Below are 22,019 nucleotides of genomic sequence, written 5' to 3' on the forward strand. Positions count from 1 at the left end.
CCTTGCACAGTTCAGTTGAGATCTATTAGTGCAGCAGAGAGAGAGGGGGAAAAAGTCAAGTTTATAGCATTATTATGCAATAACCATAACCATTCCAATACATCAGTGTTTTTTAACTGGGTTAAATGGTGACTTGAAACACCGCACAATGGAAATATTGGTTGCCACACATTTCATTTTGTCTTCAGAAACATCGCTCTCATTGATAAAGAATATTTAAGCAAATTCACAAGACGTTTCGCAGAATTTAACTTTCCTTATGGGGGCATCAAGCTTATTTAACAATGATTCATTCGTCTCCTCAAATCTCAAGTTACCAGAAGCCACAGTAAGTCAACACGAAAATGCCGCACAAATGAAAAGCAAAGTTGGATTTTTTGTTTTTTTCCCTTTCTCTCAGCAATGAATCATGAAATTGCTGAGGGAAGGGGAATTGGCATTAACAGAAACAAGGTCTGGATTTCACAGATAATTGAGGAGAAAAGCTGGCAGCAGATGTTATATTCTGGAAAACACCCTTTCAGACCAGTGCTGTGAATGTACCAAAGTGGAGGTGGAGTCAAGTGATCACACCCTGAGCGGACAGAGCAATTCAAGTCAGTACAGAACTTTCCTGAGTTACATTGGTACATTCATTGCACTGGTCTGAATCGAGTGTTTTGGATTAACACTGGAAAAACAGCAGCCAGCTGTTTAAAACTTTATGCAGCCGTTTTGAAATGATCCGAAAGCGCTAACCACACATCAACAACCAGACAGTAAGTAACTCAACTTAACTGACAGTTAACTACAGTGCTAAAGTTTACCGGTTAAAATCGAATGCCTGTCCAATTGTGATACGATTCAGATTTTGATATCCATTTCTATTGACACAGTTTGAACATTACCATTGAAGTCATTCTCGGAAATGCTTCTAACATTGTATTGATTCCCTGTCCTCTGCATTATTTCTATGCAGTGTCTGTTCAGGGTACAGAAGGCTTAGCCTCACAGTTTGCCCTAATTTTCTTTAGTGCGTGGAATGCAGTTGGAACAATTCGAGTGGGTTGCAATGTTTCGGAGTGTTTTAAGAGTCAGTGCCTGAATTTAAGAGGCGCCTTCAAGAAAAAGAATGTTTTCTGTCAAATGGCTCAACAGATAATAATTTAACAGGATGTAGCAGTTTCAAGCAGCACAGAGGAAAACCCCACCCCGGGATCTGTAAATTCTTCAGTTGCAGTGAATCACCGCTGAATAAGCAGTTCTGTAATTCACTTACATTCCTTTGCATGCATGTGCAGCCACAAGATAAAAGCCTTGTCTGTTCAGCAATTTGAATTTTGTCCAACATTTATTTCTGTTCTGTCATGTTCCTGTGTTTTTCATAACAACCATCAGCCAAACTATTTAGAACAGAAAATGCAAGTTATTAAAAAGTTATCACTAGATTTTACTGAGTAGAACGTGCAAGTTCGTGTAGCCAAACAATAATTGCCTCAGCACAAACAATAATTGTGCACAGTATGCAATGACTGCATGCAATCTTTTTTTTGTTTAAAAAAAAGCAGTTCTGAAGAGGAATTGAGTGCATACTGTATGCCGGCTGCTTTTGTACAATTATACCATCAAGATGGTCCTATTTAACTAGAAGTACATGCTATAGGAGAATCCAACCGTTGGAAGGAAAATAATGCATAAAACAAACTAAATACTTTGTATTTATCCATCAGCTCAACAACAGTGTTTTTTTAAGCTTATGGGAATACTGATAACTTTAGCTTTGCAACTCCAACATATTCATAGGAAGATAAAGTTTGCATTTTGTTTTATCTTGTTTCGTTGGTAAAGTGGTTGTGTGAACCAATCCAATCCATCTTCCTGGAATTAGTTGTCTCTCTTTCAGCGAGGTTTGCTTCCAAGAACATGAGTCTTTGTTGTGGTTACTGTCCATTTTGGTTCTTGGACCTTTGCAATCAACTTTTCCATTTCAGCATTAAATTTATTCCAGCAGCTTTTCATAAATTCCAACTTATGTTTCTGAGTCATTAGCAAATTTAAGCCAAGCCTTGGCTCTGTGGGGCACATTACTGCTGTTGTTAAACTACTGAATCTCCCCCTTCCCCAGCCCCCTCCTCCCAGTATCTCTTGGTTTGGTCTAATTATTAAACAAAAACATTGTGAGGAAATATCTAGTTAATTCTTAAGCCTATCTCTTTTCTTTCCATCCAGGGATTCAGTTTATCCAGTTGAGATTAGTTATGGCTTAAGTTTTACATTTTTCTTTGCAGCAGTCCACATATGGAATCCATTACATTTATTATTCTGAACGTTTTCGTCATGGTGCCTTGCATGCTTGTTTCTATTTAGTTCTATCTGCAGTTGATCTTGTTGCTGTTAATTCTCCTAGTCATAGTCTAGAACCTTTGAAGTTTCAACATTCCTTTCCTATATAGGTAGTCCAAATCAACGAGGTATAAATCCTTATAATCCGCAGGAACCTTGAGACCTCCAAACCTCACCCATACAAATTTCTAAGGCCAGTTTGCTTTCATGCTCCATAGCAAACTATGCTAGGGGTTATTTCCATATAGATACATCTCACCAACAGTGTCAATTCCCAAATTCATGAGAAGAATATGTTTCGGAGAGCTGACAAGATGCTACTTAACAGCAAGTTGTTTATTTTATTAGATAAATAACTGGCCAGCATGTAGTAATCTAATTTTTGCAACCTGATTATGCTGGACGATTTAAAAGGCACTCATTTTTTATGAAAAGTGCTCAGCAAACTTATTTCCATTAGTTTACAACATATAATGTAGTTGCCTAAGTTAACTGGGGATATTAGTGAGCTCAATATCTATGATTTCTGCTGATAAAGTTCGTAAAATTATTGCGTGTACATTTACATTTTCTTTGATAGCATGTCCATAATAGATATGTGTTGCAGCAAAATGAATTATGAAGACGATCTTTAAACTAAACTAAAAGAGAGCACTCAGTGGAATAGCAAAGATTTCTGTTTTGGTCCTCCAGTCCAGTATCAAAATGGAATAACTTGGGTTCACTCATAACAACAAACGAACTCATAATGAACCTCGGTCAGACCGCACTTAGAATACTGTGTGCAGTTCTGGTCCCCGCATTATAGAAGGGACGTAGAGGCACTGGAGAGGGTGCAAAGGAGATTCACAAGAATGATCCCAGAACTGAGAGGTTATACCTATCAGGAAAGGCTGAACAAGCTTGGACTCTTCTCCTGAAAAGAGGAGGGTAAGGGGTGACCTGATAAGAAGTCTTTAAAATTAGGTTTTGATAGGGTAGACATAGGGAAGATGTTTCCACTTGTAGGGGAGACCAAAACCAGGGGCCATCAATATAAAATAGTCACAAATAGATCAAATAGGGAAGTTAGAAAAAAATTCTTCACACAGAGAGTAGTGGGAATGTGGAACATGCTACCACAAGGAGTTGTTGAGGAAAATAGCATAGATGTATTTAAGGGGAAGCTAGAGAGGTACATGAGGGAGAAAGGAATAGAAGGTTATGCTTGAAGGCTTAGCTGAGGAAGGACAGGAGGAGGCTCACGTGGAGCATAAACATCGGCATAGACCAGTTGGGCCGAATGGCCTGTTTCAGTGCTGTATATTCTAATGTAATGTACTCTTATAGGCCTCCACGTTACCTATTCATCTAAACTCTGTAGAGAGGCACTGAGCTGAGTGGAGATCAGACTGAAAAAAAACATACTCCAGAGAGTCACAAGCCACTTCTGATAAATGATACATTCTACACTGGTGCCACAGGAGAGAAAACACACAGCGAATGCAAAACCCTCAATAAATATGCCTCAGAAAAAACAAAGGGTGAAATTACTCCATTGCACAGATGCAAAATACTGTAGTAGCATACACATTTTATATAAAACTAAATGCTGTGGATCGAGCACAATAACAACATTTATATTACAAATATATTTATATAGCACCTTTCATGCAGGTAGTGTCTCAGAGCATTTAACGGTGGTGTGACTTGATACTTTAACCTTTGACTCACAGTTTAAACAAAAAAGCAAAAATCCAATCTGCACCAATAATTTAATAAGGTTCTAATAATTGTAAATTGCAAGGCAATATTCTGCTAAGCTGTGTTTCGCTGTACTTTAAAAATAAGACTTTCTTCAAAAAAATTGCCTTCACTATATATGGAGGGTTGCATCAGATTGCAACAGCTAAATGGAGCTCACTGTTTAAATGTAACCAGCCATGGTGGCTTGTGTTACATCACTTCTATGTGATGGGAATTAATAAAAATTGGGTTGAATGAGTCATTTGGACTGGCATTGGTCCTGCTGATGCAGCACAGGAACATTTCACTGAAGCCTGCTGTAATGGCACAAGATAATGATTTCCAATAAACAACCATAAACCAAACCTGTTCACAACAGAAATTTCTAGTTTTATGATCTTAGATTAGATCTTAGAATCAAAATGCTTCTATGTCTGAGTGATGTAGCCTCATTCCACCTTAGATGTTAGATAGCCTCGTCCTTTTGCTCTCAACCTTAGATAATAAATTGTAAGGCTACATCAAGGAATATTGTGCAATCTTATGTGCACCTGCCTTCAATATAAAAAGAGCAAAATTTTCACAGTTGTACAAAGAAATATATCATGGCAATAAAGTCTTAATTCTTTTTTATTCCATTTTATAGGCGAGGAGAAAAGTAGCGAGCACAATGGATGAGAAACAGGGAAGCACATGCAATAAATGGTCTCTCTTAAAGGAAAAAATTACCCACGTCGACATAGACCACACAGAGGCCAACTTAGAAAATGCTGAACCTGAACTCTGTATTCGCCTCCTGCAAGTTCCAACTGTTGTAAACTACTCTGGCCTAAAGAAGCGACTGGAAAATAGTGATAATGATTGGATGGTACAGTTTCTGGATCTTAGTGGACTTGATATATTGCTGGAAGCCTTGGACAGGCTGTCTGGAAGAGGTGTGGCAAAGATAGCAGATGCACTTCTGCAGCTCACTTGTGTTAAGTGTGTACGAGCTGTGATGAACTCTCCCAAAGGCATTGATTACATTGTGAACAGTAAAAGCTATGTTCGGAAACTATCTAAAGGTATGTACATGTTTAAAGCCTGTAAATGAATTTTACCCTTACTTCATGGCCTGTTTTACAATAGAACAAGTGTGTCGAGCCATTTTAACTTTTTAAATAACTACCATATAGTCATAATATCTCATTGAATGATAGAACAGAATTGAAGCTGCTCTAGAAATATACTACACTGAAGAGATCAAATTGATTTGAATTTATTTTATCCTTATTTCTGATTTGCAGCTTTGGATACATCAAATATCACAGTAAAGAAACAAGTGTTTGAGCTGCTCGCCGCACTCTCTATATATTCACTGGAAGGCCACGGTCTATCTTTGGATGCATTAGAACATTACAAGGTAAGTCTTTATGCCGTGAAATAACTTTTGCATGTGTTCACATGCAGAGTCAGACTCTCCACTCACACTGCTGCTACGTATTTTCTACCCAGATCTAGTGTAACTAAACCATTCTTACATGATTAACAGATAATATTCCCAATCATATACATAAGAATTGCTACACAAAAACCTGGTCCATCCAGTTCGCCTATCCACTATCCTCGCAGTCACATGTCATAATTTACTAACATATACTATTAAATTTGACATAATTTGAGTAAGGATAGCTCTAAAGCACACCTACAGGGGTCTGAGTTATTACTTTTTTACATTTTCAGAAACAAAATAGCCATCCAACATTCACTAGGGGGCTATAACCTGCTGCAGTGATTGAGACGAGACAAAATATGCAAAGTATCTCGAAATGAAAGGAATTAGAAAATGAAAGGAAATATTTTCACAAATCGTTCAATTTTCCTCTTTTCTCTCGTCAGACTGTGAAGAGTCAGCAATATCGATTTAGTGTTATCATGAATGAACTCCAGGCCACAGAAAACATTTCCTATATGGTAACAATGTTGAGCGTCATCAATGCCATCATCTTGGGGACAGCAGACTTAAGATCTCGTGTGCAACTCAGAAATGAGTTCATAGGTACAATGTTATTGATCAATTTTCAGTATTACATGATTGAACGTGAACAAGTTCTACCAGTTTAAAACTCAGCACCTTATTTTGAAAGGGGGAAGGAATACAAAACCAATCTTATAACAAATTGCATTTACAAAGCACCCTTTACGTAAGGTAGTGTCCCAGAGCACTTGATTACAATTACTAAGTCAACTCATATATTCCATAATCTCATGCATGATAAAACTCTAAACCTTTGCCCACATAGTGCTCCAATATGTTGCCTTAAATTTGTAATAAATAAGATACCAACAAGTAATGCATTTAGTCAGCAGCACCTTTTATAGTCATTTTAAAACGTACCTTTCTGTGTAGACAAACATGTTGTAAATTAGTCACACATCTATCCTGGTTTAAACAATTATACTTCAAATGGTTTGGCCGTTAGTGTTCTAATAGAACCACTTTACATTCTTAACAATTCAGGGGCTTGACTCTGATGTGGACCGCACCTCTTAAAGGGAACAATTCTAACCCAACATAGGTGCAATTCACAAATGCTGAAAGACAAATTAATGTTTTTAAAAAGAACTCAAATAAGGGGGTCAAATTGGAATAAAGTAGAAAAATGTATAATCTGATTATAGAGAGTTTTACTCTCGATGTTGTAACTTTAAGCTTTTTTTCTTAAAAAAAATTTGAATAAATAAAGGACAGCTGTACACCTTCACTGCTGGTCTATCCCAGCACACACTCCTGCACAGTTTCAACAAAATCTTCTTAACATTGGACACGGGGCAGCTTCAAAATGTAAAAGACAGACATGAAATTACTGGTATAATCTGCATTTTTTTTCCCCCTTGTGGTTTAGAAAAGAGCACTTGCAATTTTGCATCAGTTCATTACTGTTCGAAACTGTTCAGTTGGTAATGATAATGTTGGCTCAAATCTGAGTATTGATCCACACAAGAATTGTGGAGCAATCAATGACCCCCTAAACCAACTGATTTAAGCATAACAGATGGCATAGCGCTCAGAGTACATTTGTTACCTGCAAATAATTTTACAAAACCATTATATTTTGTAGGCCTTCACCTGTTGGATTTGCTGCCATTATTAAGGTATGGAATTATTTGTGTAGTGAATTGGCATCATATCCTCATAGTTAATTGTAGTTTCTTCCTTTCTGTGTCTGTGTATTTTAAACCGATTTAATGAACCACTTAACCTAAATACAAGCCATTAACTCTGCACACTTATTTGTGAAAATTCTTTAAGGGGGACACATTTTATTTAACTCTCACATTACGCTCGTCGTTCTAGATCAGGATGTGGAGCAAATGCAAGGATTATTATTATTATTATTATTATAATGGTATAATATGGTTTCCTTAAGGGAGAAGAATGATGATGATCTTCTCATCCAATGTTTAACCTTTGAGGATTTCAAGGAACAAGATGATGAAGAACTGATGAGAATCTTCAATGGTATTGATATGAACAGTCACCAGGAAGTATTTTCAGCGCTATTTAATAAAGTAAGTATTTCACTTATAGAATCCTTTTTGTTTTTTTTAAATGCAAAGTGTCCCTTTGCAGCAACATTAGCTGGGAGATTCTAGTAATGGTATGATCAGAGGTAATGAGAGCATCATTTTATTTGATACCAAATCCCTGTCTGTCCAGCGCCTTGGGACGTCCTCCTGAGGTGAAGGAAGCTATACATATGTAATGTTGTATTGTATTTTGAAATTTAGCAATTTCTTGTTTAACTTAGAATGTCTGATAACCCATGCTGAAAGAAAGTTAATAACACGCTAGTGTTTTAACTCTCTTTCAATGTTATCCACGTGTTCCTTTCTCGAATTGCCAAACATCTAGGTTTTTGTCCACACCTCTTGGGGTGGGTTGAAGTCTTTATTATTACCATAGCTAAAGGGTGCACCTTTTCATAGATAAAAGCTTGCATTGAGACGATCTGAGGTGGAGCACGCTATAGCTTGTTCTACTGGCAGTAGGCCAAATAGATTTAGGATCTCCTTCCAAAAGTTCTGGAGGCATATGTGGTATTTAACCATTCTTTTAACTTTCATTCCAGGTGAGTAGTTTACCAAGCTCTGCTCAGCTACTGTCCATTCTGCAGGGGCTCCTGCACCTTGAACCATCTCGAATTGGCAACCACCTGGTGTGGGAAGCACTGGAGCTCTTGGTGAACAGAGCCATTCTTATTGCCGATGATGGTATGGCAATATCTTTCCATTGCATATTAGAACATTTAAACTTTTCAAACTCTGTACGTGTGTGAAGCGCTACGGGAGCTATCCGTGTGAAGGGCGATATATAAATTCATGTTGTTGTTGCGTGGTGTTTAAGAGAGCGGAACGAAAGACTCGTTTTTCACTATTTAAGCACGTGCACTAAAAGAAAATCTGTATTTTTTTAATTAATGCTTCTAAACCATTTTGCGAACATTAATGGAAGTCAAAATTGTGTGTTAATCTCCTGAATTATTGTCCTTGCAGCAGCCCAAGAACGAGATGTTCACTCAGTCCTGGAAAGACTTGTGCTGGTTAAGAAACATGGAAATGACCAGCTGGCAAAGGATAATTCTAAATCGAAGGCCGTTGACAGAGGGGTACAAACAGAAGCATCTGTGCCTGGGTCCATAAGTTCAAGTGAAGAAAGCCTCAAGTCTACTCCATCACTGATCTCTCCTCCTCCAGCGCCCCCACTTCCAGAATCTCTGATACCACCTCCTGCTCCTCCTCCTCCTCCACCACCACCACCACCACCACCTCCTCCTCCACCTCCTCTACCTGGAGCTGTAGGTGTTCCTCCTCCTCCTCCTCCTCCTCCCCTCCCTGGAGCTCCTGGTGCCCCTCCACCTCCCCCTCCCCCACCGCCACTTCCAGGTGGAATTCCACCCCCACCACCTCCACCCGGACTTCTGGTTGCTCACCAAGCCAACAGTCTACACTGTTCCTACCTAACGCCCACCAGACATGTTCAGCGACCAACGCAAAGGATGAAAAAGCTGAACTGGCAGAAACTCTCCTCAAAAGCGGTTTTGGGTGAGTGAGAGATGGCTGTGAAATAATCTTTTGATTTACGTTTCACCCACAAAATATAGAGTCAGTTCACTTTCCGGTATACTCTCTGAAGTGCTTTAAGATGTCTCAATGACGTGAAAAAGCACTCTATCAAATGCAAGGATTAGTATTATTGTTAAGCCTTTAAAAGTTAGATATTTGAATGAAAAAGGGTTCTGTATTTAAAACTTTATCAAAGTCAGCGAAGCACTGCAGTGTCCTGAGGTTCTACTTGTGTTTAACACCACATCCTTTACTGTTTCAGAAAAGAATTCTTTATGGTCTGCCTTTGAAGCTGAAGGACCGCTCGATCCTGATTACGCCAGGATTGAGGAGCTCTTCTGCTTTCCGGTATCCAAACCCAAACCCAAGGAACAAACGGTAAAAAAAGAAGAAAAAGAGGCAAGTAAAAATGAAGCAAACTAACTTATCATTTTGATGCATAAAAAAATCTCTACGTAACTTATTTATGTCCTCTTTGCTTCCCTCCACCCCAAAGATTACGTTCTTGGAGTCCCGGAAAAGCCTCAATTTGAACATCTTTTTAAAGCAATTCAGATGGTGAGTTGAAAAATATCTACCACTCCCGGTTTCCATACACAGCACTTATACTGCATTGTCGTGGAGAAATGACCACAACTTTCCAATGAATCTACCATGTACTGCGTGACCAAAAAGTCGTGATAACTCTCCTATTATTTTTTCTTCAAACTTCATCACTTCTTTAAGACTTACTAGACATCGTAATGTTATCACGACTTTTTGGTCACCCCGTACATTCAACCCCTGGCTAACCACAGTCAGGTATCCACAATTTGGACTTAGTCAGCCCGGGTCCGTAAATAAATAAATTGCACGAGCCAAAAACAAATCCTTGTATGCAGACAGTTTCAAACTCCTGCCAGCGCAACTCTCCTCATGAGCACCCACACTGCCCTGTGCCAGGCAGCCCACGTGATGCCCACAGCTTGACATTGGTTGGTTTTGCTGAGGGCATCGACACAGCTGCATCGTATCAGTGGGGAGCACGGAAGCGTACAGTATATTTGTTTTTGACATTTATTTAAAATTCATTTTTATTCATTTGAAATGTTAGAGTGGATTTCTTTAACTTTATTTCCAGCGTTAGATGGGATTAACACTTAGGTGGGAAACCCAGCTGTGTGGACTGGATTCCCCCCCCACCCCCCCATTAGTCCAGTTATTAGTGGGCTGATTGTAAATTGAGTTTGACAATGAGCAGGACTCAAATATTGCCTGTGATATCTTAGCAGTTGTAAATGCCTACACACAGGGCTTGATTTATTTTTGTAGATGTTTTTTCCATAGACTTAACCTACATATTGATACTATAAGACCTTAAGAGTTTTTAATATTGAAAATAAACTAACGGAGGCAACATTACACCGTATTCATCACTAGTTCTAATGAAGAAATAGCTGACATGATCAGAAGAGGAGACCGATCTAAGTTTGATGTCGAGATCTTGAAGCAACTCAACAAACTACTGCCAGACAATCATGAAGTAAGTCAACAAGATGATGATTAAGAACATATTTGCTATTTTCGTGTCAATATTATCAGGTTATAACTTTTCTTTTTGCTTACTTCTATGTGCAGATAGAAAATATAAAGTCTTACAAAGGAGGAAACGAAAAATTAGCAAGTGCAGATTACTTCTACTTTCTCCTTCTTAATGTTCCCAGGTGCGTATTCCAGATATCAATATTGCTTTCCCTTGCATAGATTTCAGATGTGTATGTTGTTTTTACATCATTTATACTTGAGTCCACTTTATTGATCTGCAAAAGTTATTGTAGCGTAGGATTGCTTTCCATTGCATAGATTTCAGAAGCTTCACTGTTTTCTAAATATATGGTGCAACAGCAAATTGCATTTATCCAGAGCCTTTCACATTGCAAGGACATCCCAAGGTGCTGGACAGTCAAGGGTTTGTACCTGAACTGGGGGGTGGATTCAGGAGGGAGCTACTAAACAATTTGATAATATTGTGCAATAATCATCACGTGTATGTTAGCAAGAAGAGACCAGGGAAGAATACTGAATCAGAAAGAGCAAAGATTATAAAGGAATCGATAAGTAATGAGCAAGTGTAATCATATTAGAAGCATTAACCTTGTAGGCTTCCTTTAAAATCTGCTTTGTTCCACTTCTCAAATCACACTTATTTTAATGTTCACCATTTTCATCAATATTAATTGAGGTAAAACAAGCTGTTGATTAATTTTAATACTATTTTACCTGCCAGTTGTTTCTGGTGTAATGTAAGCTTACCGGTATGCACTAGTTGGGCTGAGTGGCCCATTTCTGTGCCCTACATTCATTGGAAGCTAATGGAAAATTATAAATACAAATAGATGCTTCTTCTACTGTTCATTTAAAGTTCCCAAAATATTAAGGCCAATTAAAATCTCTGAATTCCATCAAATCTTGAGGCTTGTTGATATTGTACTGTGTCTCTAGTATTGCACTTCAAATCCAATATATTTATTTCCCTTGCCCCATTGCAGCTATCAACTCAGGATCAATTGCATGCAATTGTGTGAAGAGACGGCTGTTTCCATGAATATGCTTCATCCAAAAGCAGAACTGATTCAAACTGCTTGTGAAGGCAAGTACAAATGATTTCAATGTCAAATAATGGCACAATCGAACAAACTTACACGTCAGGGCAACAATCGTCTAAATAAATAACTACCCTATTACAGTATAACATCTGAGATGCAAATGCTTGTGCTGGTAATCACAAATTAATAAGCCAATGTTGGACTACAGAGCAGCATAAAAAATATTTGCTGTCACATTTTATTGGGCATTATAATAATAATCCTTGCATTTGATATAGCGCTTTTCCCGTCTTCTAGACATCTCAAAACGCTTCACAGAATAGACTGCAAAGTGAATTGACTGTATATTTGCGGGCGAAATGAGGCAGCCAATTGCGCACAGCAGCGTACCACAAACAGTCATGGTTTGAAGTGACCAATTTACTATTGTTTTATTTTCTTGAGGGATTAATTTCCTTACTTGAAAAGGAAATAAACTTGCCCAAGGTTTCACCCTGCTGGGAATCGAACCCAGGTCTCTCGCTTCATTTCTCAAAGACATTCATAGTAATTGCTGTCAAGTATGACTTTTTTTGTAGGCAAGATCCCACAAGATGTGGGGCGAATGATCAAGGCATCTTGAAGATTGTTGGGTTTTTTTATATATAGATCTGCTATCCACCACAAGGCTACCTCGATTCTGTCAACTAATTCTTAAAGTGGGAAATTTCCTCAACTATGTAAGTACATTTCAAAGGAAATGAAAATCTTAAGGTGAGAGGGAGTTATATAGAAGAGGAAGAATAAGGGGGGGAGGGCAGAGAAAAAAAAATAAGGGTGGGTGGGGGGGCAGAGAAACCTGGTACAAAGTAACTGGGAACCGTTTGTGTTTCAGATTTCTAGCATCTGCAGTATTTTGAGTGTTGGTTCAAAGTAACGAGTTTCTTTGAAGAAAGCTTTTTAATATTGACAAACAAAATTACTGATTGAAAACGTACATTGAAGCATTTGTACATTATTGCTCTATGCTGCTCAATATGGTATTCTACAGTTATTATTTACACTTTATTTTAATAAAGCTGGAAAATTAATTATTAAAAGATATCTTGCACAAGTAAGTACATTAATTGATTTATGATAAACCCGTATAAAGCATTGTATTGACTATATGTAAGCAAAATGTGTAATTGTTTTTAATATGAAAACGAAAGAAGTTTGGCTGACTGAACAGATGCACTTTGAAAACACATGCACTTAATTTTTTTCATCAGGGCAGTCATACAGGAAATGCAGATGGCTTCAAGATAAACACTCTGCTTAAGCTCACTGAGACCAAAGCAAACCAAAGCCGGGTTACTTTGCTCCACCACATCGCAGAGGTAATACCTTTCACCATTTGTGAAATAAAATATTTAAAATGGACCTGCTCTGCTCTAAGTGTTTATTTTTTGTTTTAAAGGAAGCTGAAAAGTTTCATCCAGATCTTCTGAATCTTCCTGATGATCTGGAATCCATTTCAAAAGCAGCCGGGTAGGATAACCACTTGCATTTCTTCGATCGATCTTTAAGTATACATATTTTTTTAAATGTGTGCAAATGCTGCAGTCCATTTATATCAATTTTGATTGAAAAAAATTAAAGTGTCTAATGGCAAGATTAGAATTGTGCATGTATTTTGTGGGGTGGGAATTCTATGCTTTAGCTTTCAATGTTGTCTTCTAGAAATGCTCCAAACTATTTTACTGACTTTGAATATTGTGTTTACCGACAGCTTTAGCATCGACTCAATCCAGTCTGATACTATCAACCTTTTGGAACAATTAAAAGCTGCACATAGTAAGGTTGCATCATCTGCAGATGATGTGAAATCACAATTTGAAAAACCCATTGAGGTAAGGGGGGGAAAATTTTGTTAAAACATAATAATTCTTGCATTTGATATAGCGCCTTATCACGTCATTGAGACATCTCCAAGCGCTTCACAAAATATACTGTAAAGTGGATTGACTGTACTTTGTGGGCGAAACGCGGCAGCCAATTGCGCACAGCAGTGCCCATTTATGAAAACACCTTTTGAACTTGTATTTGCAGGAAAGTCTAGTTGCGACAAAGAAACTAAAGCAAATTCTGGAAGATATTGAATGTGAGAGAAAGAAACTAGCTGAATACTTCTGTGATCATGTCAGTCATCTCTCACTTGAAGAGCTATTTGGAACTATCAAAATCTTCAGAGATCTTTTCCTAAAAGCAATAAAGGTAATAGTTTATAGCTTTGATGTAATAATCTTTTGATTTTGAATGTATATGGGATTTTATTTGTAATACTCAAAAGAAGCACTTAATTTTAAACCACATAATTACAAAATGTTGTGTTTCAATCTATAGTTAGGTCGTAAATGAATAGTTAGTAAGGAAGTATTAAGATTTTATGAGTAACAAATATATTTCCAGTGTTAGTTTAATTTGTTTCAATTCTGCATAAGAGGCACAAGAAAAGAGTATTCAGTGCACAGTTGATAGGAAGCTCCCTTTAGCAAAAGATTTTTTTTATTAAAGTTCAACTTTTAAAGTTCTCTCTAGAATATATTTTAATCTCTCTTTATGCCTATCAATATTAATATGCATTCTTATCCATGTTGTACTGGTGAATGTAACGAATAAACTTGATATTCCATTCTACTTTGGTTACAGGAAAATAAAATTAGAAAAGAACAACTTGCAAAAGCAGAGAAGAGGAAACAAAAAATTCGAGAAGAAGAGGCTAAAAGACAAAAAGGAGAGAACGGACAAGTTGGTAAGTATATATTACTTTGAGCAATTCCTTATTACCCAATTAAAACTTTGTATTAATTGTTCCAAATCATTGTCTTACTTTTCTAAATGGATTGTATTGGCTTCACCTTCACTGGAATTCACATAAAGGAAGATTGCTTATGAGCTTTAAATGTAAATATTATAGTCCAGTTAATCATTTTGTTGCTAACTGAATTCTGTAGTTAGGCACCAGGCATAAAGGCAGATTAAAATGTATTCTAGACAGAATATAGTTAGGTAGTAAATGAATAGTTAGTAAGGAAGTATTAAGATTTTATGAGTAACAAATATATTTCCAGTGTTAGCCCAACTTAATTTGTTTCAATTCTGTAGAAGAGGCACAAGAAAAAAAGTATTCATTGTACAAAACCCTAATGCTCTGTATTGTTACTGTATTTTAATTTCAATTTGATTTGTTCATACAATTTTGGTTTTGAGAACTAATTTATAACTCAAGTGAAATTCATGATGTTTTTTTTAAAAAATCTTCAGGGTAAACTTTACAATCTGTGACTTTATTTTGCAGTTCGTAAATCGTTAGTGAAACAAGAGGAGGAATGTATTATCGATGTTCTTCTGTCAGATATAAGAAAAGGTTTTCAATTGAAGAAGACCTCTAAGAGCAGGTGTGAATCACTGTCAACTCCAAAAAGTTCTGTTACTGAAGAATGTAGGGACAAAGTATCACTGGGTAAGAATACATAACTGGCTTCAAATTGTAGGCTTCGTTCCTGGCTTTTCTACTAATCGCAAGCAAAATCCAACACCTTTGATTTTAACACTGGCAATTTGCTAAGAATTTTCATACAAACTGCTGCAACCTGAATGACTCGTGAAAGTGCCAATGTACAGGAATTTTGTGTATTGGTATAACTATTGTACTGTATATTGGAGAGGAACTATAGATTACTCTAGAAGACGAGCTACATCATGAGCTCACTTAAAATGGTGTTTCCGCAACAGCTATCCTCTGCCAGTGTATTTCTCAGGAACTTTGAACAGCCTGGGTGTTACAACAAGCTCTGCAAATTTTGGTGCACGTTTGATGGGTTAGCTGTGACTGCCCTCCATAAATCTACCTGCATAATTCCAACAGTTATTAACAGTTACAAAAATGTCAACTCCAAAACTGATTAGTTCCATAAAATCACCTGCAGAATTAAGATGAATGTTTCCTCCCAATAGCCCAAAGGCAACATCCAGCCTAGCACTAGGCAGGTTTCCCTGATCCATGTTACCAAATGGAGTTCTACAATTGGCTTCAAAGCCATTGGGTTAGTGTGGAGAAAATCAGTCAGGGTTTCCTGCTCCTGATTGCCATCCAGTCACTTGTGGATGGTGTGTGCGTGGACATTGATTATGGTTAACATTTGCCTTACGTATGATGCACTCACAGTCTAATGGAAACTGACAAATTTTATATACAAATCACTTGATGAAATATTGTTCATGTGCACGTGTACAATATTTGGGCATTATGGAGGGAGCTCTGAGGGTAATCTGAAATGTTATTTGTAACTCACTTGAAATGCAAGAGTTAATTGTTGGCTAATACAAAGTATAATATTCATCCGATATGATTTGTGTTGTACTGTTGTAAAGAGAATGACTTGAGTGTTTGGAGTTTCTTTCATTTCTCCCTTCCTGCCCTTCCTTCCCACTTGCAGCCCACAATAAAAAGTGCACTTACTCAGTTGTTCTATTTAAATAGGAAAAAAGTAATAAACAATAGAAATATTTTTTCTGCAAAGCCATCAAGAATGAAGGACTTCAATCGTCAGCATATGTAATGATTCAGGCATTGATGTATGCTTCTATTTAAAATTAAAACTAACATTTAGTATACGGGGGGAACCTATTTTTGAATTTGTTTGTATTTGAATTGCCATGATTGTGCAATCAATTTACCCAAAACTGCAATTATAGAGGGGGGTGGGGGGAAACATGCAAAATTCCTAAAAGAAAAGTGATAGATAGTTAAGATAATGGGTACTACAGGAGCCCACAAACTGGTTAAGAAGAAAGCTGTGGCATTGACTGCACATAAGAAAGCTCTGTAAATGTGGTACAAAACTGAATCTTTTGGGAGCCCATCTACTTATTTATTCTGAACCAGTTTGGTTCAGCTTCCATCTTGGTGCAATTTCTACATGCAACCACTTAACCTCCGCCAAGTGTGGCCACACTTCTGCTCGTGCTTGCCTGGGATGTTAGAAAGATCTCTGGTAACTCATTTGAGTGATTTCTGACAAGTTGCTGGCACATCACCTCAATTTTACTTAATTTTTATATTCCAGCTGAATGGTTTCAGCTGAAATTTTAACTATTTTTGTTGTTGCTCTCAATGTAACCTGACCTATTTATAAATACTAGGAATGTGTTATTTAATTAAATCTGTTTTAGATAAATCTTTAGAGCTAGAACTGCATCAATGTTAACTTTCCCAGCAGTCTGGTGTGTACTCAGCTCTCACTCTTAACACTCTATCCCTTGTGCTATTGCATGGTTTCCTATCAAATAAAAAAAAACATCAACAAGTTGCTGCGAGTTATCTTTTTAAGGTCTAGAGTGCCCAATTAACTCTGTGCTGTCTTTGTGGGTGGTAATTTTTTTAATAGCTTCACACTTTTCTGTGCACGCAACTTTTTGCCAGCACCAATGCAAGCTTTCAGATGATACTGTATGTATAGTGGCAATGTAAGCTTGTTTGATATATGTAGTCTTTCTGTGTGCATGTTTGCAGACCAAAGTGGCCCTTCCTTGGAAGAAAACATAAAGGCTGTGGATCCTCAATGTACAAATATCTCACAAAGCACAGATCATTCTGAGCCCAGAGTGAAAGCAGACACTCAGTCACCACCTGCTTCAGATCAGAATATTACACTACCCCCTCTGTCGGAAACAGCATTTTCTGCTGTAGCAAGTGCCTCTGAAGATGCTCTGGGGGATAAGAATACAATCATCAAAGATCCTGAACTGATAAATGGCAAAGTAAATAAGGAACACCAAAACCTTAACTCTGCAGCATTTTCTACTGGGGAAGAACATGAATGTGTGGAACGTGAACCTGTTCAAGACAAAATAACTGATGCTGGTTGCAAAGGGGATGAAAACGTGAATCGTGTTAGTACCATAGAGGGAGATGTACTGGAAACAAATAATGGGATGAATGGCACCAATAAAGATGAAGACAAGCAGCAGCAGGATGATGACAATTCACATACAAAGCCTGAATCAAAGCCAAATGTAATTACTGAAACAGTAGCACTGAAAGATATACAAGCGGACCACATCATCCCTGCCATAAATGTTAACTCAGATCTCGATCAGTTCAGCCGTGATCGTTCAGACAGAGATGTTACCGACAGTTTTAGTCAATCTGCTTCACGTACCATTTCACAAAACTCTTCTCACAGAGACTCACATAAAGAAATAAATGAGGAAGGACAGAAAACTGAAACTGGTCATGATGCAAACATCACCGAGGTCGATCAGTTAACCCATAATTCATCAGACAGAAGTTTCACAGATCATTCGAGTAAATCTTCACGTAAAAATTCACACAACTCTTTCCACAAACGCTCAAAAAAATATAAAAAGAAAAAACAGGAAACTCCAGGTAATATTTTTCAGATCATTTGATGCACTGCTACTAGTTATGCACCAGGAAAATGCTATTTAATCAACAAAGTTCTGAATGAAGCAGGAAGTTTGAAGGGATTGACTCCCATTCTTTCATTAGGGTCTCGCCCAACCTGGACCTGCGTCTGCTGTGCTACAAAGCCAGAGCTAATCTACCCAGAGTTAATTAAACCACAGGGCAATGTCAGGTCTCCTTATAAGACAATATTGACTATAGTGGATATCACATTCTTAAGCCACTTTGTTTCAACGACATGATATGGCACTATGTCAATGGCAATTATGATTATTATTAATCAAGTTTTGTCACTCAGTCTTTGGAGACTGGGCTAACCATCTTCTTGACAACAACGTTCTCTTGCTTTCTCTTAGTTGGGAGATGGCAACGTTGAATTCTAGCACCAGCTATTGACGATGGTAACTAGGTGAGCCAAAGTACAGACACAGAGAACAGCTAGAGGAAAGGAATACGTGAAATGGGGAATTATATTTACTATATAAAGGGTCTCTACAATAGTGGTTTAGCAACAACCACAACTATGGTTCCTCTCAATTGCCATCTGTGACCGTGAATCCATATGAGTTTCTGTCCTACAATTCCAGGGTGTGAAGCATTGGCACTCACCACTCACTGTTCCACGGGGCTACTTTTTAAAAAAAATATAAGTGAAACAATTCACTAATTTACAAAAGATGACCATCAAGTCTTCATTCACATTTCTCAGAGATAAGGGTGGGGAGAGAATCCTTTTTTTTAATTCTGAACAACATATAGTTTAAAATACTTATGAATTTATGGACAGTCACTTTCATTTCCACACAGATGGCCAAATGGGGGATTCAAGCCATAAAGCAAACAGACATTGCATGTTGCAGTGAGGTATGTATACTGGATGGGCTGTCTTAGATTACTTTGAATTGTTGCTTTCAGTCTCACCATCCCCACTTTCCTACTTCATTACACAGGACAGAAATCCAGCTGCTGTGTTGGTTTTAGTGAAGTGAACCCCAGTACTAACCTTTTCATTTCTGAGAATAGATTCATTTTTTTGTTTGTTTTTAAACTTTACCCAAGCATTGCAAGACCACAACATTTAATCTCTACCGCAGATACAAAAGTATCAAGGTAGCCTTCGGCATCCTAATTCTTCACTTTTACATATTACAAATGAACATCACAAAATATTAGCTGCTCTAAAGTGTGGGTAAGTCTGTCACATGGTGTGTTGTCGTGAGCTTTCCTAATCAGGAAGGTTCCAGGGCTCATTACTTGTTTTGTGTTAAATTAACTCCTGTCCATCAGACCGAAGGTCACAATACTCTTATTAGACCTCAGGGTAGAGAAAAATCAGCCTGAGTTATCACTCCTGAACCCGGACCTCCAGATAGTGGCTCTTTACTCTTGGCGAGTTGTACAACTGGAGTGATCGAGTTGAGCTGTGCAGTTTCCCCCGCCCAGTCAAACAACCACTCAGCCAAGATACCGAAACCTCCCAGTAACAAGGGAGAAAACTGGAAAAAAGAAGAAAAATACCAAATATCCCATTTTAATAAACAACTCATTCAAAAATAGTGATCTGTGTAACACAGACCAAAGACTTATCTTTATATTCCCAGCAATCGACAGTGACAAAACCTGTTGAGGAAGGTGGGCAAGTTAACCATAACTAATGTTCTTTTAGACCTTTGCCTGATCTACGAAATGAACCTTTATATTTTAAACCATCAACGCATTTAAACGCATTTGGTTCACCTTAGAAAATAAATGCAATATCTGCTACTTTGGACAATGATCCTTACACTGTTATCTAATTCTCCTTCTACCACCATTCAGTGTTTAGATGCACCGATATTTTCACCTGAAATGCAAAGAAAAAACAAATGTAAAAAAGTCACTTTAGGCGTGGCTTCACACTGTCTGCAAAACATCTTTAATTTTGTTTGGTATTTGTTTCAGAGCAAGGAGGAAAATGCAAGAATAACAAGTCAGATCAGTGGGCTGACTGCAATATCTACATCAGTGACCTATTGGAAATAATTAAAACTACTCTATGTTTTTTTTCAAAAGAATGGAAACTTTGTGCGTGGTAATGATAGCCTACACTACAAATGTTTTCAAAGTAACATGAAGACTCTTGAAAGATGTGAGGCAATACTATCATTGTAACTTACAGTGTATCATGGTTTCCTGAACCCATGTGTAAAACTGTGGGGTTCATGATTCTCTCATCTAAACTAGGCATCGTTAACTTTCAATTCTGATTTGATCATAATGGAAATATTTTCAATATTTCATAGTGCTGTAGATTCTTGCCTTTTTGATAAGTAACTTGTATATGCTGAATACTCTACCACTAACAAAACCTGTGTTTAAAGTTAAAGTATTTTAAATCAGTATTATTTCATAGGGATAGTGTGCTCATATCGTAATGCAACATTTTCCAATACATGTTAATAAAGTACAATGTACCTTTAAGTGTGCATCATATTTAACTTTATACTATATATGGCAAAATTATGCATACTTCTCTCCTGTAAAAATAAACATAGTCTAATTTGAAGAAAACTGATATTCCAAAATATTCCACTGCTTCTAACTTCTAAGTTCATTTTGGAAATATATATATTTTTGATTAAACTGCCTGAATGCCAACAACAATTTCAGTAGATTATTATACAATTCCTCTTAGAAACTGATCAATTGTTATAATAATAATCTTTACATTTGATATACCGCCTTTCATATTGGGAGGCCGTCCCAAAGTGTTTCACGGGATAAAGAGTAAAGCGGATTGACTGTATTTTGTGGGCGAAACGCTGCAGCCAATCTCGTACAGCAGTGTCCCACAAACAGTCTTGAAATGAGTGACCAAATTGTTCGTTTATTTAGTTATATTTCAAGGGAATCCAATCAACTAACAACCAGGTTCCTACTAACTGCTAGGTAAACAGAGGCGTGTGGAGTAAGAAAACTTGCCTGAGGTTTCACCCAGCCGGGGAATTTATTTCACATAAGACTTATGTAAGTCTTGATGTAAAATAAATTCCTGCTGTTTTCATTTAAAATGCCTACGGAATTTCACTATAATGTAGTTTTATTTGATTGGTTACAGGTTGCTATACCTTCATTAGTTAATGATTGTACATATTTTCTCTTACACATCAGGGTTCAGAACTTTTCATTGTGCTCCAGCAATTTTCCTGCTTGCTCCACAGCACCCTCTTCTGGATGATGTATTGCTTATAATTAATCAATTTGTACAGATAATTATTGCTGTACCTGGGAATGATTGCAAACAGAGGTCTCTTCAGTGGGTTCACACAATGTCATTGATTTTGTTTTGGTCAGTTGGGATTCTGACACCTGCAGAAACCCATCGCCATGCTCAAGAGTGTTCAAACAAGCTATTCAGAGTCCCAGTTATTACTGCTTATAGTAATAATGATAATCCTTGCATTTGATATAGCGGTTTTCACATCTAGACGTCTCAAAGCGCTTCACAGAATATACTGTAAAGCGTATTGACTGTATTTTTGTGGGTGAAACGCGGCAGCCAATTGCGCACAGCAGTGACCCACAAACAGTCATGGATTGAAGTGACAAATTTATTATTGTTTTTTTGCTTGAGGGATTATTGAGGGTCGTCCGACTCCACTGGCTTCCCATCCCTCAAAGGATCGAATTCAAGATGCTCATCCATGGCCTTGCCCTCTCCTACCTCTCTGACCTGCTGACTCCCTACCAACCTGTCCGCTCCCTCCGTTCATCGGGCTCCGGTCTGCTCCAAGTCTCCCGCCCGACCCGTCCTACCATCGGTGGCTGAGCTTTCAGCCTCTCTGCCCCCA

General features: G+C 37.6%; 1 protein-coding gene across 2 annotated transcripts; it reads left to right on the forward strand.

Annotated features, from left to right (window-relative positions):
- Positions 1-289: 289 nt before the first annotated feature.
- On the forward strand, positions 290-20,826 carry inf2 (inverted formin 2). 2 transcript variants are annotated; one of them, XM_007888248.2, is made up of 23 exons: positions 577-758; positions 4,694-5,111; positions 5,334-5,449; positions 5,926-6,085; positions 7,149-7,182; positions 7,458-7,599; positions 8,160-8,301; positions 8,584-9,132; positions 9,416-9,552; positions 9,650-9,711; positions 10,573-10,675; positions 10,771-10,856; positions 11,682-11,782; positions 12,387-12,457; positions 12,989-13,096; positions 13,177-13,247; positions 13,489-13,609; positions 13,809-13,973; positions 14,409-14,511; positions 15,058-15,222; positions 17,275-18,150; positions 18,997-19,053; positions 20,131-20,826. In XM_007888248.2, the coding sequence occupies exons 2-22, from the start codon at positions 4,718-4,720 to the stop codon at positions 19,050-19,052; spliced, it is 3,762 nt and encodes a 1,253-aa protein (XP_007886439.2). In that variant the 5' UTR covers positions 577-758; positions 4,694-4,717; the 3' UTR covers position 19,053; positions 20,131-20,826. The 2 variants fall into 2 exon arrangements, with proteins under 2 accessions (XP_042194250.1, XP_007886439.2); XM_042338316.1 differs by lacking the exons at positions 577-758; positions 12,387-12,457; positions 12,989-13,096; ... (6 more) ...; positions 18,997-19,053; positions 20,131-20,826 and adding an exon at positions 290-328 and having other exon boundaries at positions 11,682-11,876.
- The last annotated feature ends 1,193 nt before the right edge of the window (positions 20,827-22,019 follow it).

The sequence above is a fragment of the Callorhinchus milii genome, unplaced genomic scaffold (genome assembly GCF_018977255.1).
Source record: "Callorhinchus milii isolate IMCB2004 unplaced genomic scaffold, IMCB_Cmil_1.0 Scaffold9, whole genome shotgun sequence".
NCBI lineage: Eukaryota > Metazoa > Chordata > Chondrichthyes > Chimaeriformes > Callorhinchidae > Callorhinchus > Callorhinchus milii.

What these genes read in the sequence shown, in the direction of transcription:
- inf2 (XM_007888248.2), top strand. Translation starts at nt 4,718, where the DNA reads ATGGATGAGAAACAGGGAAGCACATGCAATAAATGGTCTCTCTTAAAG. An exon ending in TCCATTTCAAAAGCAGCCGG is followed by an intron (nt 13,248 to 13,488) that starts GTAGGATAACCA and finishes GTTTACCGACAG; the next exon opens with CTTTAGCATCGACTCAATCC. An exon ending in TAGGGACAAAGTATCACTGG is followed by an intron (nt 15,223 to 17,274) that starts GTAAGAATACAT and finishes GCATGTTTGCAG; the next exon opens with ACCAAAGTGGCCCTTCCTTG.